General features: G+C 45.3%; 1 protein-coding gene across 6 annotated transcripts in view; it reads right to left on the reverse strand.

The window, feature by feature from the left end:
• KIF21B (kinesin family member 21B) overlaps positions 1-27801 on the reverse strand; it is a 376092-nt gene that overhangs the window by 114814 nt on the left and 233477 nt on the right. For 4 of the 6 annotated variants that reach the window (XM_063954962.1, XM_063954960.1, XM_063954961.1 and 1 more), the window contains exons 12-21: positions 21084-21173; positions 19357-19438; positions 10393-10474; positions 10126-10314; positions 9741-9940; positions 9234-9341; positions 9073-9141; positions 8140-8351; positions 7767-7908; positions 5534-5728 (exon numbers count right to left, since the gene is read on the reverse strand). In XM_063954962.1, the coding sequence (XP_063811032.1) occupies positions 5534-5728; positions 7767-7908; positions 8140-8351; positions 9073-9141; positions 9234-9341; positions 9741-9940; positions 10126-10314; positions 10393-10474; positions 19357-19438; positions 21084-21173 (1369 nt within the window). Of the gene's footprint in view, positions 1-5533; positions 5729-7766; positions 7909-8139; positions 8352-9072; positions 9142-9233; positions 9342-9740; positions 9941-10125; positions 10475-19356; positions 19439-21083; positions 21174-27801 lie in introns of all 6 variants that reach the window. The other 2 variants (XM_063954957.1, XM_063954959.1) reach the window with 2 other exon arrangements.

Consider the following 27801-nt stretch of genomic DNA (forward strand, 5'->3'; position numbering starts at 1 on the left):
TGAAGATGCGATCCGGACCATTTGTCCAGCAGATCCCACTGAAAAGTTCTTACGTGAAATCTGCCGAATGGAATTGCTTCGTAGGAAGCCACCATTTTTACCAGGACCCTTGTGCAATGATGCACTGTTTTTAGGAGGTTCCTGACTTGCTCGGATAACTCCCTGGCTTTCTCTTCCGGGAGAAACACCTTTTTCTGGACTGTGTCCAGAATCATCCCTAGGCACAGCAGACGTGTCGTCGGGATCAGCTGCGATTTTGGAATATTTAGAATCCACCCGTGCTGATTGTAGCAGTATCCGAGATAGTGCTACTCCGACCTCCAACTGTTCCCTGGACTATGCCCCTATCAGGAGATCGTCCAAGTAAGGGATAATTAAGACGCCTTTTCTTCTAAGAAGAATCATCAATTCGGCCATTACCTTGGTAAAGACCCCAGGGTGCCGTGGACAATCCAAACGGCAGCGTCTGAAACTGATAGTGACAGTTCTGCACCACGAACCTGAGGTACCCTTAGTGAGAAGGGCAAATTTGGGACATAGAGGTAAGCATCCCTGATGTCCCGGGACACTATATAGTCCCCTTATTCCTGGTTCGTTATCACTGCTCTGAGTGACTTCATCTTAATTTGAACCTTTGTAAGTGTTCAAAAACAAATTTTTAGAATAAGTCTCACCTAGCCTTCTGGCTTCAGTACCACAATATAGTGTGGAATAATACCCCTTTTCTGTAGTAGGAGGGGTAATTTAATTATCACCTGCTGGGAATACAGCTTGTGAATTTTTTCCCATACTACCTCCTTGTCGGAGGGAGACTTGGTAAAGCAGACTTCAGGAGCCTGCGAAGGGGAAACGTCTCGACATTCCCATCTGTACCCCCGGGATACTACTTGTAGGATCCAGGGGTCCTGTACGGTCTCAGCGCCATGCTGAGAACTTGTCAGACGCGGTGGAACGCTTCTGTTCCTGGGAATGGGCTGCCTGCTGCAGTCTTCTTCCCTTTCCTCTATCCCTGGGCAGATATGATCTTATAGGGACGAGAGGACTGAGGCTGAAAAGACGGTGTCTTTTTCTGCAGAGATGTGACTTAGGGTAAAAAACGGTGGATTTTCCAGCAGTTGCCGTGACCACCAGGTCCGATGGACCGACCCCAAACAAGTCCTCTTCCTGTATACGGCCATACTGTGCCGTTTGGAATCTGCATCACCTGACCACTGTCGTGTCCATAACATCTTCTGGCAGTTATGGACATCGCGTTTATTCATGATGCCAGAGTGCAAATATCCCTCTGTGCATCTCGCATATATAGAAATGCTCTATAGTCAATAAAATACTGTCCCTGTCAAGGGTATCAATATTTTTAGTCAGGGAATCCGACCAAGCCACCCTAGCTCTGCACATCCAGGCTGAGGCGATCGCTGGCCGCAGTATAACACCAGTATGTGTGTATATACTTTTTATTATATTTTCCAGCCTTGTCAGCTGGTCCTTGAGGACGGCCCTATCTATAGACGGTACCGCCACTTGTTTTGATAAGCGTGTGAGCGCCTTATCCACCTTAAAGGGTGTTTCCCAACGCGCCCTAACTTCTGGCGGGAAAGGGTATACCGCCCATAATTTTCTATCGGGGGGAACCCACGCATCATCACACACTTTATTTAATTTATCTGATTCAGGAAAAACTATGGTAGTTTTTTCACATCCCACATAATACCCTCTTTTGTGGTACTTGTAGTATCAGAAATACGTAACACCTCCTTCATTGCCTTTAACGTGTGGCCCTAATAAGGAATACGTTTGTTTATTCACCGTCGACACTGGATTCAGTGTCCCTGTCTGTGTCTGTGTCGACCGACTAAAGTAAACGGGCGTTTTAAAACCCTTGACGGTGTTTTTGAGACGTCTGGACCGTACTAATTGTTTGTCGGCCGTCTCATGTCGTCAACCGACCTTGCAGCGTGTTGACATTATCACGTAATTTCCTAAATAAGCCATCCATTCCGGTGTCGACTCCCTAGAGAGTGACATCACCATTACAGGCAATTGCTCCGCCTCCTCACCAACATCGTCCTCCTACCTGTCGACACACACGTACCGACACACAGCACACACACAGGGAATGCTCTGATAGAGGACAGGACCCACTAGCCCTTTGGAGAGACAGAGGGAGAGTTTGCCAGCACACACCAAAAACGCTATAATTATATAGGGACAACCTTATATAAGTGTTTTCCCTTATAGCATCTTAATATATATATAAGCATATCGCCAAATTAGTGCCCCCCCTCTCTGTTTTAACCCTGTTTCTGTAGTGCAGTGCAGGGGAGAGCCTGGGAGCCTTCCCTCCAGCCTTTCTGTGAGGGAAAATGGCGCTGTGTGCTGAGGAGATAGGCCCCGCCCCTTTTTCGGCGGCCTCGTCTCCCGCTCTTAACGGATTCTGGCAGGGGTTAAATATCTCCATATAGCCTCCGGAGGCTATATGTGAGGTATTTTTAGCCAAAATAGGTATTCATTTGCCTCCCAGGGCGCCCCCCTCCCAGCGCCCTGCACCCTCAGTGACTGCCGTGTGAAGTGTGCTGAGAGGAAAATGGCGCACAGCTGCAGTGCTGTGCGCTACCTTTAGAAGACTGAGGAGTCTTCTGCCGCCGATTCTGGACCTCTTCTTACTTCAGCATCTGCAAGGGGGCCGGCGGCAAGGCTCCGGTGACCATCCAGGCTGTACCTGTGATCGTCCCTCTGGAGCTGATGTCCAGTAGCCAAGAAGCCAATCCATCCTGCACGCAGGTGAGTTCACTTCTTCTCCCCTAAGTCCCTCGTTGCAGTGATCCTGTTGCCAGCAGGACTCACTGTAAAATAAAAAACCTAAGCTAAACTTTCCTAAGCAGCTCTTTAGGAGAGCCACCTAGATTGCACCCTTCTCGGCCGGGCACAAAAATCTAACTGGCTTGGAGGAGGGTCATAGGGGGAGGAGCCAGTGCACACCACCTGATCCTAAAGCTTTACTTTTTGTGCCCTGTCTCCTGCGGAGCCGCTATTCCCCATGGTCCTTTCAGGAACCCCAGCATCCACTAGGACGATAGAGAAAACAGGGTGAGTTCAATGCTAATGCTAACCTTTGTCAAGTTAGATCAATGTGTTTGTATATTTTGCTTGTTAAAAATCTGTATTTATCCCAAATTCTGCACAGTGCTTTACAAATAGCAATGTGTGTTTTGTGCTGGCCTGGAAATGTCAGTTAGTCACATTACCAAATATTTGTGCCCACGCAGCCATTTTTGTTTTTGTAGCTCATCTTGTATTTGGTTGGTTTTGAAAAGAAAAGATGACAATTAAGAAAATTATTATTTTGTTTGTGCCATTAGTAAATGCATTACAGCCATCTGCTTAAAAGTTTTTAGATTAGTTCTTATACAAAGTAAAGCTGCTTGTGCTCTCTGGTAATGGTCAGCCCAATGTACACTTGATGCACCTTCACTGTTATTGCAAAATGTCCATGCACATTTTTTTTTTTTTTTGGGGGGGGGGACAAAGGGCCAGATGTATTAACCTGGAGAAGGCATAAGGAAGTGATAAACCAGTGATAAGTGTAAGGGGTTAAAGGGACCAGCCAATCAGATCCTAACTGTTAATTTACATATTGGAGCTGATTGGCTGGTGTCTTTCATCTTGCACTCATCACTGGTTCCTTATGCCTATTCCAGGTTAACACATCTGCCCCAAAGTTTGTAGTACTCACTCTATGGGGGTCATTCTGAGTTGTTCGCTCGCAAGCTGCTTTTCGCAGATTTGCTCACGCTAAGTCGCCGCCTACTGGGAGTGAATCTTAGCTTCTTAAAATTGCGAACGACGTATTCGCAATATTGCGATTAGACCTCTCTTAGCAGTTTCTGAGTAGCTCCAGACTTATTCGGCATCTGCGATCAGTTCAGTGCTTGTCGTTCCTGGTTTGACGTCACAAACACACCCAGCGTTCGCCCAGACACTCCCCCGTTTCTCCAGCCACTCCCGCGTTTTTCCCAGAAACGGTAGCGTTTTTTCACACACACCCATAAAACGGCGAGTTTCCGCCCAGAAACACCCACTTCCTGTCAATCACACTACGATCAACAGAACGATGAAAAAGCCGTGAGTAAAATTCCTAACTGCATAGCAAATTTACTTGGCGCAGTCGCACTGCGAACCTTGCGCATGCGCAATAAGCGAAAAATCGCTGCGATGCGAAGAAATTTACCGAGCGAACAACTCGGAATGACCCCCCATATATATATCTGCTCCTCAGTGAATCCAGAAAAGTATAGTTTGTATTACTATATCAAGTTTGACTCACAAGTTGTATATGTATAAATTGTATACATTTTGAAAATATACATTTATAATATAAATTCACATTATAAGACTTATGGGCCCTCTTTCATATGTGGAAGGAGGTGCTGTTGCTGCTGCTTACATGGTTACTACATACAGGGGGTAATTCTGAGTTGTACGCAATGACAATGGTCACATAAAATTGTAGATTTTTTGTTACTGTGAATGAATCTAAATCCCTAAAAAGTTGCATTGCACAGAGTCGCAGGACCAATTGAGCCGGAGCTGTGCATGGTGCTTCCTATGGTTGTGACTTCAGATGTACAAAGTGGGCATTCCACCCCTTGTGCATTCGTATGTACAGGTATGACTGTACACTAGAGAAAGGGCTGATACTAACATCTGCATAAAGATGCAGCTGCAATTATGCTAATGGAATTGCAGCAGCACCCGAATCAAAATAAGACCCAATATGAGATATCATGAAGCAATATATATTTTTTTTTATCATGTAGTGGCAAAGGGGATACGGTTGTTAGGTCGACACAGCTTAGGTCGACAGTCATTAGGTCGACCACTTTAGATCGACATGCATTAGGTCGACATGATCAATAGGTCGACGTGATCAATAGGTCGACAGGTCAAAAGGCCGACATGAGTTTTCCACCTTTTTTCTTAATTTTTTTGACTTTTTCATACTTGACGATCCACGTGGACTACAATTGGGAATGGTAACCTGTGCCGAGCGCAGCGAGGCACCTTGCCCGAAGCATGGCGAGCGAAGCGAGCCATGCAAGGGGACACAGCCGAAAAACCCATGTCGACCGCCTGACCTGTCGACCTAGTACATGTCGACCCAATGACCATGTCGACCTAATGCATGTCGACATTCTATGGTTGACCTAATGACTGTCGACCTATGCTGAGTCGACCCAATGACCCATTCCCGTTGCAAAGTGCAATTTTCCATCACCCTTCAACAAGATCTGCTGATGTTTGGGAATACACAACATTTTGTGGGTCAGATCTACATGTAGACACCTAGATGGCAGTAGTGTAACATCAAATGATAATTACTACGGAGTATTGTCAAGCACAAAACAGAAGCCGTGTGTCTCATATATTTATAAATAAAATTGTTTTGTTCTATGGAATCTGTTGACAGTACAATGGACCAGGTGTAGAATGAGGCTTGAAAATAAAGCGGATCTATATTAAAATTTAGAATTACCTTTGTCTCCTCCATTTGTACAATCGTAGCCTGACATTCATGAATGCTGTCATTAATATAATCAATATTGGCTGCCAAAGCTTCTAATTCCTCTGCTACATCTTGTTGTGCCCGCTCTTCCCCACTACCCTCCTCTGGAGGAATGACTAAACGGCTTAATAATGCCTCTTGAAAGAGTGAAAGCTCCTCGCGTTTCTAAAAGGGGTGACAAAGAAGTGAAAGAGACAGGGAAAGGAAGTAAAGGCAGCTAAAAATTAATTTACAGTTACATAAGACAACAATATAAAGTGCAACATAGGAAAAAACATTGCATGCAGTCAGCAGAAATCAACACAGAAGGGTTTAGCAAGCATTTAAAATAGTAATGCAAATGTATATCTCATATGTGGATCAACCCAAAGGGAAGCTACAGCTGTTTACACTTTTCGATTTTGTGGGCTTTAATTGAACTGATTATTTTAAAGTGTTCTGTAATTTGATGTTTAATTCTTACATAATAAGAAAAAAGTACATGAAGTTCAACTATTCAGGAAGTCTAACGTGCTACTTTAGCAGAATACAAACTAATCTCCACAGTGTAACAGTTGCTACTTGAACCTCCCATGGGAATACAATATTTTTCCTGACCCATACTATGTAATTTGTTAACAATAATGAATCAATCCCCTATAATGTGCTAATTATAAGAAGAGATACCTTTTCTCTAAAGGTATTTTTTTTTTATATATTTAGGAGGTTTGCCTTTGTACCTGGATGAAAGGTCAACATTAAAAATGTTGACAGACAATAGATTGACCCTAAGTGATCGACCTGCATTACGAAAGGTCAAAATGGTCAATAGGTCAAGATGTAAAAGGTAGACAGTACAAAAGGTCGACAGGTTCAAAAGGTCAACATGACAATGGTCAACACACCTATGGTCGACACAAGTTTTTTTTTAAAACAAAATTAACTTTTTTCAACTTTTTCATTCTTTACCATCCACATGGAGTACAATTGTGACTAGTAAGTTGTGCTGAGTGCAGTGGTAGCGGAGCGATGCACCAGGACATGGTACATTAATGTGAGTTTTTTCTAGCAAAAAAACGAACTAAACGAAAAAATAAATAAATTTGGCCTTTTTTGAAGAAACCTTTTTCACGTCGACACTTTGACCTTGTCATCCTTTTGTACTATCCACCTTTACCATGTCAACATTTTGACCTTGTCAACCTTTTCCATGTTGACCATTTGGGGTTGCTCTATTGACTGTAGACCTGTCTAATGTAGATCTATTGAACCATATCCATTTGCCTTCCCCCCACCATTTGATAAGGAAGTCTACGGCTCATCAGTTTTAGAGTACAGAAAGCTCATGGTGAAACCCCTCAGATATATATATTAATAAGGCCATCTCAGGAGTACTTTTTTCAAAGTAAACAAATACAGTATTTCTAATCTCTATTCCCCTTATTAATGATGGTCCCACATCAGAACTCAGTCATATTTTCTATGTCTGTAACCCCTTCATCGATAAGGGTGAGTAGGACTGTCCTTGCCAATATATCACATGACTGAGAAGGTCAGTCCCATTTGGCCACATAAGTACACAAAGTTCTGGGTAGGATCACGGTTATGTTAATGTCAAACTATTATTTAGCATATGTATGAAGTTGTTCCCATTACGATTTTGTAACTTTTTGTAACTACAGTACTATGCAACCCATTCTGGCATTATACATTCTAGAAAATACAACATCTTAAAAAAAACAGTAGATCTGTACTTCTGTACTTCGGATGCACAACCAAACTAAATTATTAAGGATGTAGGATGGTCTGTAAACAGATGTGGCCACTGTCATCCTGCATCCTATTCACGCAATTTGTTTGCCAAGAATAGTGTACCCGCGGCTGTGCGTGGGCACGTGTGTATGCACTCATTTTCATAGAAATGCATGGTGCGTACGCACGCTGTGGATAGTCGTGACGTGGTGCAAATATCCGCTGCCGCAATGCATATGCATGCGGTAGGGCAGAAGAAGTACAAGATCAGCATTGACACATCTGTACATATACAAATAAAGTATTTAAGGTTTTAATTCCACTTTAGTTACATGTAAAGAAAGAAGAGGATGTAGAAGGTGACATGTGCACAAAGCAATTCAGTAAAGATAACTATAATAAATTGTTAAATGATACAATATAAGATGGAAAATTGCAGTGTACAGTATATATTAGTGTTTGCTCCACTTACCCGCAGCAGTCTTTCCATATCATTCTCCAGGTTTAGTAGAGTTAGCCTCTGTAAGACCACCTCATGAACCCTCCTTTCCAGAGTCTGCCACTTCATACGAGCAGCCTTACTAAGCGGCAGTCCTGGACGACCAACCTTCCTCCTGTCACCAAAATAAATAAACTGGTCAGGATGTGTTAGTAATGAGTACACTGTATAAATGTATGCTTGCTTACAATACAATAAAGGCAATTTGATGGTGTCATTCAAGTATTTTATATAAAACACATTTATTTTTTGTATTTCTATTTATTTAAAATTGTATGTATTCTTTATTTAATTGCAGTCCCAGTTGCAGATTACTGGGAATCTGTAATCTCAAGCATATTGTCACCTCACAGTTCGGCTTCCATTGGCCACAGGCACTGTTTCTCCGGTTGTTTTGCGGTTCCACTGTCGTACAATGCTGGACACAGAACGTGAGCTGCTGTCGTGCTCTGATGATGTAGTACTTGTGGACAATTCTGCTCCAGAGTCTGGAAGTGAGGCTATACGACTGACAGCACGATCTTGGCCTGGCCTAGCTAGACGCCGAAGAGCAGATACCTATGAAGATAGAGATAAATATACATTTTAAACAATTTATATATTAAGGAGCCTATTTAGCAAGCCTTTTTAAATAACATTATATAGGAACTGCAGTTTCTGCATAATGTTGGGAATTATTGCTATGTACTAATAACCTAATGTAGGAGATTTCACATTAATCTCCTTCAGAAGGCTAATTAACACGGCAGATCGCAGTACCCATTATTATCAAAGGGGACTATGATTTCCCCCCTATGTACCAAACTCCGAAATATTGGCCCCATTAGTTTACACCAGTGATTTTCAACCTTTTTTTACTTGCGGCACACTGGTTGATAAAGCCTGGTTTACACCATCGTCAGATGATGTAAACTGCTTTAAGCCTATGGAAGCATTCTCGCAGGCAAGAGATCTTCCAATCCCCATCCTGCAGCCTCTGTTTGACTCTGGCTTCAATTCCGGAAGCTGACACTGTGCGCATGCATGTACATGAAGCACAAACATGAAAAACGCCTCCTAAGTGCCAGGGAATTAACTCACAGGGACAGTGGTTGTTGCTGTCTCTGCAACTTACACTTTATACGTAGCAGGGATACTTTTATTAAAAATCTATATATCTTCCGCAAAATTGAATGTTAATAATCGTGGTACTGCTGAGATTACTAATACATAGGCCCCTTTACTATAATGAGCTGTAAGAGAGAGATCTTCCATCAATATATAAACACTGATCACTGACCTCCTGTGTTTTGCGTCTCAACACTATTTCCTGCTGTCTCTTCTGAGACTCTAGCGCTCTGATCTGAAGCTAAAGAAGGAGACAAGTCACACAGAAGCATTAATGCCTGTATAAAATGATATACCTATGTCTCAGTTTATCATACATATTTAACTGTTCACCTCTTGTCTGCGCTGTTCCTTCTTTAGTTGAGCAATCTCTCGATTCCTCTTGGACTCTACAAGTTTTCTTCGCTGCTGCTCTTCACGCATCTGCTTCATAAGTATTGCCTGAGATGGAAGTAATGGAATGATATAGGGAAGTGTTGCATTGAGTATTTCAATCATTTGTGAACAGAAGCACCTACATGGGTGAAAGAATAAGGGGACTATTTAATAAAGTGTCTCAAAGTGCTAAATCCTGTGACATCGTCCAATTTGGGTCTGCTGCTTCTTTATCAAAGAGACTCACCTGGTGGTGCACATTGCCAGCTCTTGTAAAACAATATTATTATTTTTATGGCATAAGAAGCTGGGAGCTGCGTGAGTACTAATACACAACTGGGAGCCAATAACACACATGGAATATTGGAAATGTAAATGGTCTGGCAAGCACTAATATTACTCTTAAGGCTGTATCAACATTGAAGAAGCTGCACTGGCTTGTTATTCTCTTGTTCCATGCTGTACCTTAGCCTTTTTCATATCACTGAGCTCTCCCTGCAACTTGCGTAGCTCTCTTTCATAGCGGGACTGGTTCTTGAGGAGTCTCGCATGCTCCCTCTGAGCTAGCTGCAGCTTCTGCAGATCCCTGTTCATCTCTCGCAATCGCTTCTCATAATCAGCACGAATCTTGTTTGCTTTCTCTTCTGTATAACACTCCATAGAGCCTGTAAAATCAATAGATTTGTTAAGTATGGGGCATACAACGAATATGGTAGTATGTAGTGAAATGATCAAAGAGAATCACTATGGAATTAAATTAAAAAGAGGTACAAGGAAATGTGAAAATAATTTTAAATATGAAATATGAGTGTTAAAGGAAATGTATAAGTTTCATGAATATAACCCATACTTAGTTCCCGTAGCACCCGATCTCTCTCCAGCTGTGTGTCACGAATTCTACTCTGTAGCTGCTGAAGTTTCTCCTCATACTGAAGTTTAAGTGTTTGCAGCCGACGCTGACTCTGTTCTAACTCTTCAATGAGCCGTTGTTTAATCTCAATCTCACAGGTCAGGTCAGCTAGGTCACCTCCGAGGGAGCCTAGGAAGGTTTTTAGAGCAAGGTTAATGTTCTCATTAATGTCCTTCTGAAATGTAGCATTCTCATATACTTTCTCACCTTTCTCCTCTGGCCCAGAATCACTGTCCCCGGTTTCCTCACTCTCCTCCTCGTCACACTCACTTTCTTCCTGTTCATCTTCCTAAAATGGAACAGAAATAATACTGTATAATATTTGAAAACAGAATACACATACTGTACTTGTTTCAAATAAATCTTTATGAAATGGCCCCCAGCCAACCCCAAGATTACAATCTACAACAGGCCTGGCCAACCTGTGGCTCTCGAGCTGTTGTAAAACTACAAGTCCCATCATGCTTTGCCACAGTTTTGCTATTATGGAAAGCTAAAACTGTGGCAAGGCATGCTGGGATGTGTAGTTTCACAACATCTGGAGAGAAACAGGTTGGCCAGGCCTGATCTACACCATGACTTGGAGAATCTTTAATATAAACATGTGTTTCAATTAATATGTATAGGTATATTTAATGTGTATACTTAATAGAGTATATATCTATTTACACTATTTACATACACCAGACACCGACATTTTTTGAAAATAACTTTTTTTCTAATATTCTTCACTCAAACCAAATACATTTAGATCCAGAGAAGTAGTTGCATTTTCTCTTGATAATCTAAATAATGAATTTACTAGTCTTCTTAGTGCTTCTTCTATATTGTGCCAGCATTCTCAATTCAGCTGCTTATCTTAAAATGATCGCGCAATTGTTTACTTTTATTTTTTAAAAGTTAATTATATATTTTTAAGTACACTTGTGAACAAAAAAAAGAAAGCACTCCATGATCTCATTATCATACGTAGAGGGAGATTTATAAATGAGCAGAGAAATTACCCAAAACAAACTAACTATCAGCTTTTAACTGTCATTTATCCAGCACAATCTTTGAAATTACAGAAGCTGATTGGCTAATTTGGACAACAACTCCACTTTATCTCTCTCTAACACTTGCTACTTCTCTCCCCTTAATTCTGCTCAAGGGGTGATAAAAACATGGTGTAACATGTTTTCTCATACGTCCTAAAGGATGCTGGGGATGACATCAAGACCATGGGGTATAGACGGTATCCGCAGGAGACATGGGCACTCTAAAGACTTTTCATTGGGTGTGAACTGGCTCCTCCCTCTATGCCCCTCCTCCAGACCTCAGTTGTAGAAATGTGCCCAGGCAGACTGGATGCACTCTGAGGAACTCTATTGAGTTTCTCTGAAGAGACTTATGTTAGGTTTTTTATTTTCAGGGAGAACTGCTGGCAACAATCTCCCTGCTTCGTGGGACTGAGGGGGCAGAAGCAGAACCAACTTCCTGAAGAGTTTCATGGCCCTGCTTCTGGCTGACAGGACACCATTAGCTCCTGAAGGGTACTGAACGCTAGCCGTGTCTAGATGCTCACTCCCACAGCACGCCGTCACCCCCCTCGCAGAGCCAGAAGTCAGAAGACAGGTGAGTATAAGAAGACTGAACTTCAATCAAGTAAGTGACAGCTGAGGTACGGCGCGGCTGGCGGGAGCGCAGCGCGTCTTTGCTGCCCACACACACAGGCACTGCAGGGCGCAGGGGGGGGGGGGGGGCGCGCCCCGGGCAGCAAAATACCTCTATAAACTGGCTAATAGGGGGCATAAGATGCCCAGGCACAGCCCTATACCCGCCAGTATAAATATTACAAACAGTCTCTGAGGTAAAAAGGGCGGAGCTTCTTCCTCAGGCAGCCAGCACACTGCTCAGCACCGTTTTCTCTCTCTCTCCTCAGGCTGCAGAGAGATAGCTGGTCCTCCTCCACTTCTGACTACAAGTATTCAGGGTGTAAATAAGGGGGGCACAAAGCGATTTGGGTGCTTTACAAATGTGTTTTACTGTGTAAAGAGCGCTGCATGTCAGTGGGCATTCTGTGTTCACAGACATTAAATACAGGCGCTGGGGTTGTGAACTGGCTGCTCCTATACTGTGTCCCTCTGACAGATTTTACTGATAAGTCCCAGTGTGTCTGTGAGTGCTGTACAAGTGTGAGGCATGTCTGAGGCAGGGAGTTCCTCCCCGGAGGAAACCATTTTAGGGACACAGAGTTGTAATGTGGTGGCGCTGCCGGCACAACAAGAGCCTGCATGGGTGAAAGAGATACGTGACAGTATGCATCTGATTAACAGGAGATTAGATACGTCTGAATCTAATGCTGCATGCTGGAAAAAAATCTGTGGAAGATGTGATTTTTCAGGACTCTGTTCTTCCTTCTGTAGGCGGCCCCTCTGGGTCACATAAGAGACCATTTGTGATAGTGACTCCAGGGAAATAGATCATAAATTGGCAAAAAATATACAATATATGACTGTGGCAATAAGGGAGGTGCTGGAAGTTACAGAAGCCACTCCGGTACCTCAGGAGAAGGCATATTTTTGTAAAGGAAAAGAAATTCAAAGTCACTTTCCTACCTTCTCACGAGCTAAATACTCTTTTTGAAGGGATGTGGATGAATCCTGAAAAGAAATGTTGTATTCCCAAGAGGATTCAGATAGCTTACCCTTTCCCAGCAGAGGACAGGAAAAAATGGGAATCACCCCCTGTGTTAGACAGTGCTCTGTCCAGGTTGACAAAGAAGGTAATTCTCCCTGCACCTGCACGGCTTCACTAAAAGAGCCGGCAGACCGTAAAATGGAAACTACATTGAAATCCATTTATGTAGCCAATGGTACACTCCTCAGGCCCACTATTGCCTGCGCGTGGGTGAGTCGCGCTATTGAAAAATGGTCAGAAAGCGTGTCATCAGAAATAGACACGATTGATAAAGATGAGATACTCCTTAAGTTAGGGAATATCAAGGATGCTGCCGCCTACATGCTGGAAGCAATGAAGGATATTGGACTCTTGAGTTCACAAGCCGCTACCATGGCAGTATCGGCTCGGCGGGCGTTGTGGATTCGCCAGTGGAACGCGGATGCAGATTCCAAAAGAAACATGGAGGCTCTCCCGTACAAAGGTGAGGCCTTATTTGGCGATGGCCTGGATGCGTTAGTCTCGGCGGCTACCGCAGGTAAGTCAACGTTTTTTGCCCTCTGCACCTGCACCGGCAAAAAAGACATATCACCCACACATGCAGTCCTTTCGGCCAAATAAATACAAAAAAGCAAGAGGTTCCCCCTTCTTTACAGGTAAGGGAAGGGGAAAGGAAAAGAAGTCCGCAGCGGATTCTGGTTCCCAAGAGCAGAAGTCTACCCCTACTTCTGCCAAGTATTCAGCATGACGCTGGGGCTCCCTTGCGGGTGGCCGCTCGGGTGGGGGCACGTCTCAAACTGTTCAGCCAAGGTTGGATTCTGTCTGGCCTGGATCCCTGGGTATTGCAGATAGTATCCCATGGATACAAGCTGGAGTTTCAAGACGTTCCCCCATGCCGATTTTTCAAATCGACCATGCCAGCTTCTCCGCCAGAGAGAGAAGCAGTAACAGTGGCAATCCAAAAGTTATGTCAGGACCAGGACATAGTCCTGGTACCGTTGTCACAACAACGGGAGGGATTTTATTCAAGCCTCTTTGTAGTTCCAAAGCCTGACGGCTAAGTCAGACCGATCCTAAACCTAAAAGATCTGAATTTCTATCTAAAACGGTTCAGGTTCAAGATGGAATCACTGAGAGCAGTGATTTCCAGTCTGGAGGAGGGGGACTACATGGTGTCTGTAGACATAAAGGATGCTTACCTGCATGTTCCCATTTATCCTCCTCACCAGGCTTATCTGAGATTCGCGATTCAGGATTGCCATTACCAATTCCAGATGTTACCTTTCGGCCTCTCCACAGCGCCAAGGGTATTCACCAAGGTGATGGCGGAGATGATGGTCCTCCTTCGACAGCAAGGAGTCAATATAATTCCTTATCTGGACGATCTCCTGATAAAGGCGAGATCCAGGGAGCAGTTGATACAAATCATCTCACTCTCTCTGTCAATACCCCAACAACACGGTTGGATCATAAATTATCCAAAGTCACAGTTGGAACCAACGACAAGGTTGTCTTTCCTCGGGATGATTCTGGACACAGAAGTTCAGAAAGTATTTCTTCCGGCGGAAAAGGCCTTAGAAATACAGAAAATGGTAAAAAAGATACTGAAACCATCCTCTGTGTCGATCCATCAGTGCATTCGGTTGTTGGAAAAGATGGTGGCGGCCTACGAGGCCATACAGTTTGGCGGGAACCATGCCAGAATATTCCAGTGGGACCTGTTGGACAAGTGGTCGGAGTCACACCTACACATGCACCGGAAGATAATCCTGTCATCAAAAACCTGGGTTTCGCTCCTGTGGTGGCTGCACAGCTCTCACCTACTGGAAGGACGTAGGTTCGGGATTCAGGACTGGGTCCTAGTAACCACGGATGCAAGTCTCCGAGGCTGGGGAACAGTCACTCAAGGAGAAAACTTCCAAGGACGTTGGTCACATCAGGAAGCCTGCCTGCACATAAACGTGCTGGAGCTGAGAGCCATTTACAACGGCCTTCAACAAGCGGTACATCTACTTCAAGACCATTCCGTGCAGATCCAGTCAGACAATGTAACAGCAGTCGCGTACATAAACAGGCAGGGTGGAACAAAAAAGCAGAGCGGCAATGGCAGAGGTGACAAGAATCCTCCTCTGGGCAGAAAACATCTAAAAGCTCTGTCGGCAATATTCATTCCGGGAGTAGACAACTGAGAAGCAGACTTCCTCAGCAGACATGATCTCCATCCGGGAGAGTGGGGCCTCCACCAAGAAGTCTTTGCAAAGGTGACAAGTCTTTGGGGAGTTCCTCAAATAGACATAATGGCATCTCGTCTCAACAAGAAGCTCCCCAGATATTGTTCCAGGTCGAGAGACCCTCAAGCAATAGTGGTGGATGCGCTAGTGACCCAGTGGGTTTTCCCGTCAGTGTATGTCTTCCCTCCACTTCCGCTGATCCCAAAAGAACTCAGGATCATAAAAAGAACAAGGGTTCGAGCAATCTTCATTGCCCCAGACTGGCCAATGAGGGCTTGGTACCCGGATCTTCAGCAGTTACTCGTAGAAGATCCTTGGCCTCTTCCTCCTCGCGAGGACCTGCTGCAGCAGGGGCCGTGCGTGTGTCAAGACTTACCGCGGCTACGTTTGACGGCATGGCTGTTGAGCGCCGGATCCTAGCCCGAAAGGGTATTCCCAAGGAAGTCATCCCCACTCTTATTCAGGCCAGGAAAGGAGTAACGTCAAAACATTACCACCGTATTTGGAGAAAATATGTGTCCTGGTGTGAATCCAAGAAAGCTCCTACGGAAGAGTTTAACTTAGGACGTTTCCTCCATTTTCTACAGGCTGGTATGGAAGCAGGCCTCCGATTGGGATCAATCAAGGTCCAGATTTCGGCCTTGTCAGTGTTCTTCCAAAAACAATTGGCCTCGCTTCCAGAGGTTCAGACCTTCGTGAAAGGGGTTCTGCACATCCAGCCTCCATTCGTGCCTCCAGTGTAGGGAGGCCAATCCCGGGCCATTTTTTTCAATCCCGGGTATCGGGATTGAAAAATGGTCAATCCCGGGATTCCCGGGATACCCGGGATTGGCTTTTGACTGTTTCCGGCCATCCCCCATGCCCCTCCCCACCTGCCCCGCAGACATTAAAAAAAGTACAAATCTGCACAGCCGGGTAGCTGGTGAGGAGGAGGCGGCGGGGGAGTGCAGGGGAGCCGGTGGTTGAGTGCAGGGAAGCCGGGAGGAGGCGGCGGGTAAATGCAGGAGGAGCCGGTAGGGGGAGCCGGGAGGAGGCGGCGGGTGAATACAGCCGTACCTTCCTGCTCTGCGGCTGCTGACAGCGCAGCGTGACCTCACAGGCACAGGTCACGCTGCGCAGGGGGAGCCGAGAGGAGGGAGCCGGGCAGCGTTTGAGCGTCCTGAGGACGCTCAACGCTGATCCCTCAATCCCCGGGATTGGAGCCTCCAATCCCGGGATTGAATCCCGGCAATTTTTGGGCCTAAATCCCGGGATCCCGATCCCGGGATTGGCCTGGATCCCAGGATTGGCCTCCCTACTCCAGTGGCACCATGGGACCTTAACGTGGTGTTGCAGTTCCTTCAATTGGATTGGTTTGAGCCTCTACAAAAGATAGAGTTGAAGTTTCTCACTTGGAAAGTGGTGATGCTTTTGGCATTGGCATCTGCAATTGGGGGCCTTGTCTCACAAGAGCTCTTACCTGATCTTCCATGAAGAGAGGGCAGAGTTGAGAACTCGTCCACATTTTCTTCCAAAGGTGGTTTCGTCTTTCCCCATAAACCAACCTATTGTAGTGCCAGTAGTTACTGACACATTCACTGAGTCAAAGTTTCTAGATGTGGTTAGGGCTTTGAAAATCTATGTTGCTAGAACAGAGCGAATACGGAAAACAGAGGCCCTGTTTGTCCTGTATGCTTACAACAAGATTGGGTGTCCTGCTTCCAAGCAGACTATTGCACGTTGGATCAGAAATATGATTCAGCAAGCTCATACTACGGCTGGATTGCCGTTACCGACATCAGTAAAGGCCCAATCCACTAGGAAGGTGGGCTCATCCTGGGCGGCTGCCCGGGGGGGTCTCGGCATTACAACTTTGCCGAGCAGCTACCTGGTCGGGGTCAAACACATTCGCTAAGTTCTACAAGTTTGACACCTTGGCCGATGAGGACCTTAAATTGGTCAATCGGTGCTGCAGAGTCATCTGCACTCTCCCGCCCGTATTGGAGCTTTGGTATAAACCCCATGGTGTTGATGTCGTCCCCAGCATCCTCTAGGACGTATGAGAAAACAGGATTTTGATACCTACCGGTAAATTCTTTTCTCCTAGTCCGTAGAGGATGCTGGGCGCCCATCCCAGTGCGTACTGTACCTGCAGTTTAGTTATTTAAGTTACACAAGTTGTGTTATCTTGGTTCAGCATGTTGCTGCAATTAGTTCATGCCTGTTGGCGTGTGTTATGTTGAATGCCATGTGTACGGCATGGTTGAGGGTGTGAGTTGGTATGTATCTCACCACTAGTTTAAAGTTAAATCCTTTCCTCGAAATGTCCGTCTCCCTGGGCACAGTTCCTACAACTGAGGTCTGGAAGAGGGGCATAGAGGGAGGAGCCAGTTCACACCCAATGAAAAGTCTTTAGAGTGCCCATGTCTCCTGCGGATCCCGTCTATACCCCATGGTCTTGATGTCATCCCCAGCATCCTCTACGGACTAGTAAAAAACGATTTACCGGTAGGTATCAAAATCCTGTTTTACACTTGATCACTCTCTACCCCTGTTACATCGAAATTTTGCGCCAGGTAATTGCTTTATCTACCCAGGTCACAATTTGGTGTAACAGGGTCCTTGAAAAATAACCCAGGTTGAGTGACCAGGGAATCCGACCTTGTTAGCTCCAGGGTTGGACCTAGGTAACGATGCAGTGTAAACAGCTTGACCCGGGTTATCCGACCCAGGTTATGCTTAAAAGCTGCTGACTGGCTGTGAATGCAGAGATCCGCCTCAAGGAAGTGTGAGTGACATGCAGGGCAGACCCAGGTTCAGTGTAAATGGGGATGAAACCGGGAATAACTCTGATCCAAGGTGCAGTGGGGTCTGACCTGGGTTTTTAATGTAAAAGTGGTATCAGTCAGTAGCAAATAAATTATATTGCGTATTAGCAAGAAGGAAGGAGAGAATTGCATTCTTAAGAGAAAGTTATCACAATCTCAATATAGCCCATCTCAAAGACAGTACCCAGACACAATTATAGGACCTGATTTAGGTTGAATTGCAGATTCTGCTAAAAAGCAGAATCTGCGATCGTTTCTATCACATGCTGGGGACCGCCCAGTACAGGGCAAAGCCGACCAGCATGCTGACCGTCCCTACCAGCGGCTGCAATTTAATTGCGGTCGTAGCAACTGTGGATGACCCCTGCCTTCGCAGCCTACCTCTGTCATTTTTGTCCTTTGGGGCGGATGCATGTGACGTCAGGCAGCTGCCCCGAAAATGGCGCTGCCCAGGCCCCGTTTATAGCGTCCCACCCCAGCAACGCAAATGCCTCTGCCTATCAATTAAGCAGAGGCGTTTGCAGCAAATGCGATCCAATCGCATTGGTCAGGAGCGCACATGCAGGATGGGACCTGCGCATGCGCATTGTTGCAGAGAAAGTTAAGTTACTGTTGCATCGCGATTGTGATGCGACCTGAATAACCCCCCCCTAGTTAGTACAACCTGTACAAATAAACATCTTTTGGAATCAAAGACAAGATCATTCCTAATTTGTTTGCTACAGTATATAAAAATGTATTACAATTATTTTTAATGTTCAAATCTCTTTTTGTTTACTTTTGACCTCAAACCTCCATCCTTACAGTGACAGTATTAGCACCACACATCGGCCCTCATTCCGAGTTGTTCGCTCGCTAGCTGCTTTTAGCAGCATTGCACACGCTAAGCCACCGCCCTCTGGGAGTGTATCTTAGCTTAGCAGAATTGCTAACGAAAGATTAGCAGAATTGCGAATAGAAATTTCTTAGCAGTTTCTGAGTAGCTCCAGACTTACTCCTACATTGCGATCAGTTCACTCAGTTTCGTTCCTGGTTTGACGTCACAAACACACCCAGCGTTCGCCCAGACACTCCCCCGTTTCTTCAGACACTCCCGCGTTTTTCCCAGAAACGCCAGCGTTTTTTCGCACACTCCCATAAAACGGCCAGTTTCCGCCCAGAAACACCCACTTCCTGTCAATCACACTACGATCACCAGAACGATGAAAAATCCTTGTTATGCCGTGAGTAAAATACCTAACTTTTGTGTAAAATAACTAAGCGCATGCGCTCTGCGAACCTTGCGCATGTGCAGTAAGCGACTAATCGCAGTATAGCGAAAATCGGCAACGAGCGAACAACTCGGAATGACCCCCATCATGCTACACAAACATGTAATCCCCATACCACCACACCTGTTTTTTTCTACCTCTCAAAAAGATACAATCATTACCACTAAACTAATGATGATTTCCATTTTTACTTGGTTCTCTCACCTCTTCTCCTTCATTTTCATCTGTTTCTTCACTGTTTTGAAAATGGTGTTTCTCTCTCTTTTTATAGTTATTCACTTCTGGGCTGGGGACAAAAACAGACATCAAAAGCAGTAATTATGAATTATGAAGTTAACTAGTGAAAACAAAATGTGACCACCCCACACTTCAATTCTAACTCCATTCATTTTTACTGACTTTCTTTCCATAAGGGAACCTGTCTCGCAAATCTAATCCTGACCTCAGATGTCTCATCACCAGCAGATAATTTCCAGCAAGCACAATCTACACAGCTGGAGCGCAGTGACGTGCGGTGGGGTGAGGCAGGTGAGGCTAGGTGTAGTATGGTATGCCGACGGCCGGGCTACCGGCGACCAGCATACCTTGCGAGCTCGCTGCGCTCGCCACACTGCGGGCACGGTGGCGCGCGTTATTTATTCTCCCTCCAGGGGGGTCGTGGACCCCCACGAGGGAGAATATGTGTCGATATGCCGGGTGTCGGGATTCCGGCGCCGGTATACTGTGCGCCGGGATCCCGACATTCGGCAACCAGAAGACCACCCGGTGAGGCTGGCTCTGGTGCAAGCCAGTGCCTCCTGAGCAATTTAGCTCACCGCACGTCCCTGCTGGAGAGAGTGCTGGTGCCCTGATTACATAAGTAGTTCTGACAATGCAATAGGCTTCAAATAAGGAAATATTCCTATATTTCTACTTTTCTTTTTTCTGTATATTATTTGTTGATATTAACCTGTATTATGCTTCCTTTTTCACACTTTATTTGCAATTTTGTGTGAGCTTAATATCATTTTTAATATGTAACACACTGGCTGATATCACAGCCATTCTTTTGAATGGCCGATATATATCGCGGGTCCGTAGTCCAGTGTGTACCAACAATATGTCTGTAAAGGCCATCGTTCACAGACATATCACGTCGACACTGCAGCACACACGATGATCAATATATTGTGGGACCAGCGCAATCTCGTGATAGCACAAGTTTCCGGGAGTCAGTGCAAAGATCGGCAGTCCCCCAGGCAAGCAGCCGTGTGAGAAGAGACTCTCACCGACACAGCATGGGCGCCTGGTGGATGGAGGAAAACCAATCGCAGCTGATACCACACACATCCAGGAAACGCAGAATCCTGTATATCGAAGGGGAAAGTTCTGCGCAGACTGGAGGGTATGGGACGCTGGCCACTCCCAAAACCAAAAACCATCTCTAATCCATGGAAGATAACAGCCACATTTGCAAGAACTGTTATCTCACCAGAATCCAAACCTGACATTGTTACTTTGAATTTAAACGCAATATTTCTCTTATGAACTTGAATTAGACAATTTTTTTTCATTTGCTTGATGATCACACCATATAACTCTGTCTTTGTGTTATTTTGATTGTTCAATTGTCACATATATTGCACCCAAATAAACCTTGTCATGCACATACCCATTCCGTATTGATTTAAAGATCACTGACCATAACTTAACCACTTGACTGGCATGGTCGCATCAGATGCGACCATACCAGCAAGTGTCTCATCTGACCTGGTTGCACAGGATGCGACCAGTCAGATAAACAGTGTTAGCAGCGGCGGGGAAGGGAAACTTACCTCCGCTGCTGCTGGCTGATCGGTCAGCACAGCAGTACACACCACTCAGCGCCTGCAGACAATGGCAGCCGCTGGGAAAGTGTAAAACAAGCCGCCCCCAGACTCTCCCCTGTGTACCTGGTGGCTGTCTCGGGTGTAAAAAGTAACGTTGCGATGTTCCGATGTTCCTGATCTTCCTCATCGATGTTCCGATGTTTGAGAAAAATGCTTTTAAAAATAAATAAAAATAAAACTTTTTTTTTTTTCTTTTTGTCAACCAAAATCATTTTGGATAAGGTTAAATTCATGTTCTTCACCAAATTTACAAAAATCGTCAGTTAAGTGGTTAATTCACATAGAAACAAGTCAGAGTGCTGCATAACCAATCATCCTCATGCATCCTCATTGCACTAGATTTCCCTGGTGATTGCTCCTCTACGCTGTCGCCGAGAGGGGGGTGCTGTTGGGCTGGCTGATCACTAAGACCCAGCAGTGATCAGCAGGCACTGGGGGCAGATCCATGGGTGCAGGGGGACCGGGATGTCCCTCTGAGACTGGCGACTGCTGGAAGATTATCTTCCAGCAGCTGTCTAGTTTGCGTTCTTGACTGGTTGCATCAGATGCGACCATGCTAGGCAAGTGATAAATCTCCTCTCTCCATCTTACTCCAACTCTCTCTTCCATGTCTACTACTTTATTTCCCCCCCCTAACACTCTTTTCCCTCTTTCACTTCCCTTTTTCTTTCTCTTCCAGTACCTGCCTTTCCCTTGCCTTACTCCTCTGTCTTGCTCTTTTCCCCTCTCACTCTCCTATTCTTCTGTGTCTGCCTCTCTGTTTATCTTTTCTCCTCTGTTTCTTGCCACAACCTCTTTTTTAGGAAACCTCCTCATCCAGGGGCCTGTCTTGATTTCTTCCAGCTGTTTTTTGCATTGACTAGACACTGGCTGCAGTGTGCCCTGTGCATGTGTCCCACCATGTCGGCTGTGCACATGTGCGAGGCAGATCTAATGCTTGCACTCACATGCCAGGATTCTGATTTTAAACTTTGCAGAGAGCTAGTATTATTGCAGGGTGCTCTGAAGTTTCTTAAAATAAGACTCGGCGGTAGTTACACCAATAATTTTTATTAGCACTTGATTTTATTATAAAGATTATTCTTAGCATTACCTTTTTTTATCTTCATCTTTTTATTGTTGTACATTTTGGGATGCCTACAGTGTTATTTTTTCCTCTGCCTGTAGGCTGTACATTCCTGTGTTCCTTTTTCTTTCTTCTATACTATTATCTTTCTTCTATACTATTATACGGTTTTAGTTGCGAAAAATCTTTTGATGTTGTTATTGGGCTATTGTCAGGAGTGCCTGTGTTTTCATCATGAGATGATATGTGATGAGTAAGTATGGGAAATAACAGAAGTGTTGGAGACTGTAGATGTGTGTTCTGCCAGAGCTCTCTGGAGGTAACATTACTAGAGAAGTGCAGTTTGGGTCTCCAGAAATCTGAACCCACCTGAATTTTGTGGATCCAAACCGAACCAAGGGGGTCATTCTGACCCGTTCACTCGCTGCGCTTTAACGCTGCAGTGCAAACGGGTCCCTACTGCGCATGCGCCGGCGCCGTAGTGCGACGGCGCATGCCAGACGGCCGAAGGCCGTAGCAGGGATACGATCGCCTCTGCCTGATTGAAAGGCAGAGGCGATCGCTGGGGGTTTGGACTGGCCAACGCAGGTGTGGCCGGACCGAACGGGGGGCGGCCGCTGCGGTCCATGGAGCGATGAGTAGCTCCTGGCCATCACGCTAAAGCTGCGCTGGCCGGGAGCTACTCTAGAAGTGCAAAGGCATCGCCGCTGTGCGATGCTTTCGCACTTCTGCGAGGAGGGGCCGGACTGACATGCGGGGCATCCCCGCGCATGTCAGGGAAGAAGATCGTAGCTGTGCTAAATTTAGCACAGCTACGATCAACTCGGAATGACCCCCCAAAACCTGACCAGTTTGAATCTTTCCGTGGTTTGGAATTCGTAATTTAAATCCAAATTTCTGGCTTTGAATCTGGGGGGTTATTCACTACATATTGCAGATTCTTTCTTTCGCATGCTGGGGACTGCCCATTGTAGGGCTATACAGAATGGCCTGCCCAGTGGCAGTGACTGCAATTTTCTTGCGTTCGCAGCAACTATGAACGGCCACCTGCGCCTGCATGCAGGAGGTCTGCAACCATTTTTTACATCAGAGCAGCTGCGTGTGATGTAATGCAGCTGCCCCGCCCCCATTTCCCCTGCAATGCTCCCTTGCCGCCCCCTCGCGCAGACGGAGAGGCAGAGGCTTTCGCAGCCAATGCAGTCAGATTGCATTGGCTGGTAACGCACATGCAGGATGGGACCTGCGCACGCGCATTGGCGCCGGGAACTGGGTGGTTTGGATTGCAAAAAGAACATGATTTTAGCGGTTATTAAAAAAAATAAAGTTCAGATCCAAAACCAAAAGCAGTGAGGCAATTTATGCAAAACCAAAATGTGTGCAATTGACAATCAATGAAGGAGAAGGAGAGGAGAAATGGACAGAGGAGGATATGTATGAAGCCTCAGAGAATTATAAAGTGGAGAGAGATAATATGCCAGCCAATCAGCTTCTAACTGCCATTTTACAGACTGATTGGTTGGTAATTCAGCTGCAGTGATCCTCATTTTCCAGGGACCTTCTCCCGGCCAAAATTCTGCAAGCCATTCAAACACTAGAGATGAGCGGGTTCGGTTTCTCTGAATCCGAACCCGCCCGAACTTCATGTTTTTTTACACGGGTCCGAGCGACTCGGATCTTCCCGCCTTGCTCGGTTAACCCGAGCGCGCCCGAACGTCATCATCACGCTGTCGGATTCTCGCGAGGCTCGGATTCTATCGCGAGACTCGGATTCTATATAAGGAGCCGCGCGTCGCGGCCATTTTCACACGTGCATTGAGATTGATAGGGAGAGGACGTGGCTGGCGTCCTCTCCGTTTAGAAATTAAAATAGATAGGAGAGTGAGAGTGAGACACTTCATTTACTTACTGGAGCTTAGGAGGAGTTATACTAGTGACTGATGACCAGTGACCTGACCACCAGTGCAGTTTTATAATTTATTATTATTTAATAATCCGTTCTGTTCTTGTTCTCTGCCTGAAAAAAACGATACACAGTGACTCAGTCACACTCACATACCATATCTGTGCTCAGCCCAGTGTGCTGCATCATCTATGTATAATATCTGACTGTGCTCACACAGCTTAATTGTGGGGGAGACTGGGGAGCAGTTATAGGTTATAGCAGGAGCCAGGAGTACATATTAAACAGTGCACACTTTTGCTGCCAGAGTGCCACTGCCAGTGTGACTGACCACTGACCACTGTGACCAGTGACCTGACCACACTGACCACCAGTATAGTATATTGTGATTGAATGTCTGCCTGAAAAAGTACACTCGTCGTGTGACTTGTGTGGTGTTTTTTTATTCTATAAAAATTAAAAAACTCATTCTGCTGACAGACAGTGTCCAGCAGGTCCGTCATTATATAATATATACCTGTCCGGCTGCAGTAGTGATATATATATATTTTTTATATCATTATTTATCATCCAGTCTATACTAGCAGCAGACACAGTACGGTAGTTCACGGCTGTAGCTACCTCTGTGTCGGCACTCGGCAGTCCATCCATAATTGTATACCACCTACCCGTGTTTTTTTTTTCTTTCTTCTTTATACATACTACATCTCATTATCATCCAGTCTATATTAGCAGCAGACACAGTACAGTACGGTAGTCCACGGCTGTAGCTACCTCTGTGTCGGCACTCGGCAGTCCATCCATAATTGTATACCACCTACCCGTGGTTTTTTTTTTCTTTCTTCTTTATACATACTACATCTCATTATCATCCAGTCTATATTAGCAGCAGACACAGTACAGTACGGTAGTCCACGGCTGTAGCTACCTCTGTGTCGGCACTCGGCAGTCCATCCATAATTGTATACCACCTACCCGTGGTTTTTTTTTTCTTTCTTCTTTATACATACTACATCTCATTATCATCCAGTCTATATTAGCAGCAGACACAGTACAGTACGGTAGTCCACGGCTGTAGCTACCTCTGTGTCGGCACTCGGCAGTCCATCCATAATTGTATACCACCTACCCGTGTTTTTTTCTTTCTTTCTTCTTTATACATACTACATCTCATTATCATCCAGTCTATATTAGCAGCAGACACAGTACAGTACAGTAGTCCACGGCTGTAGCTATCTCTGTGTCGGCACTCGGCAGTCCATCCATAATTGTATACCACCTACCCGTGGTTTTTTTTTTCTTTCTTCTTTATACATACTACATCTCATTATCAACCAGTCTATATTAGCAGCAGACACAGTACAGTACGGTAGTCCACGGCTGTAGCTACCTCTGTGTCGGCACTCGGCAGTCCATCCATAATTGTATACCACCTACCCGTGGTGTTTTTTTTTCTTCTTTATACATACTACATCTCATTATCAACCAGTCTATATTAGCAGCAGACACAGTACGGTAGTTCACGGCTGTAGCTACCTCTGTGTCGGCACTCGGCAGTCCATCCATAATTGTATACCACCTACCCGTGGTTTTTTTTTTCTTTCTTCTTTATACATACTACATCTCATTATCATCCAGTCTATATTAGCAGCAGACACAGTACAGTACGGTAGTCCACGGCTGTAGCTACCTCTGTGTCGGCACTCGGCAGTCCATCCATAATTGTATACCACCTACCCGTGGTTTTTTTTTTCTTTCTTCTTTATACATACTACATCTCATTATCATCCAGTCTATATTAGCAGCAGACACAGTACAGTACGGTAGTCCACGGCTGTAGCTACCTCTGTGTCGGCACTCGGCAGTCCATCCATAATTGTATACCACCTACCCGTGGTTTTTTTTTTCTTTCTTCTTTATACATACTACATCTCATTATCAACCAGTCTATATTAGCAGCAGACACAGTACAGTACGGTAGTCCACGGCTGTAGCTACCTCTGTGTCGGCACTCGGCAGTCCATCCATAATTGTATACCACCTACCCGTGGTTTTTTTTTCTTTCTTCTTTATACATACTACATCTCATTATCATCCAGTCTATATTAGCAGCAGACACAGTACAGTACGGTAGTCCACGGCTGTAGCTACCTCTGTGTCGGCACTCGGCAGTCCATCCATAATTGTATACCACCTACCCGTGGTTTTTTTTTTCTTTCTTCTTTATACATACTACATCTCATTATCATCCAGTCTATATTAGCAGCAGACACAGTACAGTACGGTAGTCCACGGCTGTAGCTACCTCTGTGTCGGCACTCGGCAGTCCATCCATAATTGTATACCACCTACCCGTGGTTTTTTTTTTCTTTCTTCTTTATACATACTACATCTCATTATCAACCAGTCTATATTAGCAGCAGACACAGTACAGTACGGTAGTCCACGGCTGTAGCTACCTCTGTGTCGGCACTCGGCAGTCCATCCATAATTGTATACCACCTACCCGTGGTTTTTTTTTTCTTTCTTCTTTATACATACTACATCTCATTATCATCCAGTCTATATTAGTAGCAGACACAGTACAGTACGGTAGTCCACGGCTGTAGCTACCTCTGTGTCGGCACTCGGCAGTCCATCCATAATTGTATACCACCTACCCGTGGTTTTTTTTTTCTTTCTTCTTTATACATACTACATCTCATTATCAACCAGTCTATATTAGCAGCAGACACAGTACAGTACGGTAGTCCACGGCTGTAGCTACCTCTGTGTCGGCACTCGGCAGTCCATCCATAATTGTATACTAGTATCCATCCATCTCCATTGTTTACCTGAGGTGCCTTTTAGTTGTGCCTATTAAAATATGGAGAACAAAAATGTTGAGGTTCCAAAATTAGGGAAAGATCAAGATCCACTTCCACCTCGTGCTGAAGCTGTTGCCACTAGTCATGGCCGAGACGATGAAATGCCAGCAACGTCGTCTGCCAAGGCCGATGCCCAATGTCATAGTACAGAGCATGTCAAATCCAAAACACCAAATATCAGTAAAAAAAGGACTCCAAAACCTAAAATAAAATTGTCGGAGGAGAAGCGTAAACTTGCCAATATGCCATTTACCACACGGAGTGGCAAGGAACGGCTGAGGCCCTGGCCTATGTTCATGGCTAGTGGTTCAGCTTCACATGAGGCCCTGGCCTATGTTCATGGCTAGTGGTTCAGCTTCACATGAGGATGGAAGCACTCAGCCTCTCGCTAGAAAACTGAAAAGACTCAAGCTGGCAAAAGCACCGCAAAGAACTGTGCGTTCTTCGAAATCCCAAATCCACAAGGAGAGTCCAATTGTGTCGGTTGCGATGCCTGACCTTCCCAACACTGGACGTGAAGAGCATGCGCCTTCCACCATTTGCACGCCCCCTGCAAGTGCTGGAAGGAGCACCCGCAGTCCAGTTCCTGATAGTCAGATTGAAGATGTCAGTGTTGAAGTACACCAGGATGAGGAGGATATGGGTGTTGCTGGCGCTGGGGAGGAAATTGACCAGGAGGATTCTGATGGTGAGGTGGTTTGTTTAAGTCAGGCACCCGGGGAGACACCTGTTGTCCGTGGGAGGAATATGGCCACTGACATGCCTGGTGAAAATACCAAAAAAATCAGCTCTTCGGTGTGGAAGTATTTCAACAGAAATGCGGACAACAGGTGTCAAGCCGTGTGTTGCCTTTGTCAAGCTGTAATAAGTAGGGGTAAGGACGTTAACCACCTCGGAACATCCTCCCTTATACGTCACCTGCAGCGCATTCATAATAAGTCAGTGACA

The sequence above is a fragment of the Pseudophryne corroboree genome, chromosome 2 (assembly GCF_028390025.1).
Source record: "Pseudophryne corroboree isolate aPseCor3 chromosome 2, aPseCor3.hap2, whole genome shotgun sequence".
NCBI lineage: Eukaryota > Metazoa > Chordata > Amphibia > Anura > Myobatrachidae > Pseudophryne > Pseudophryne corroboree.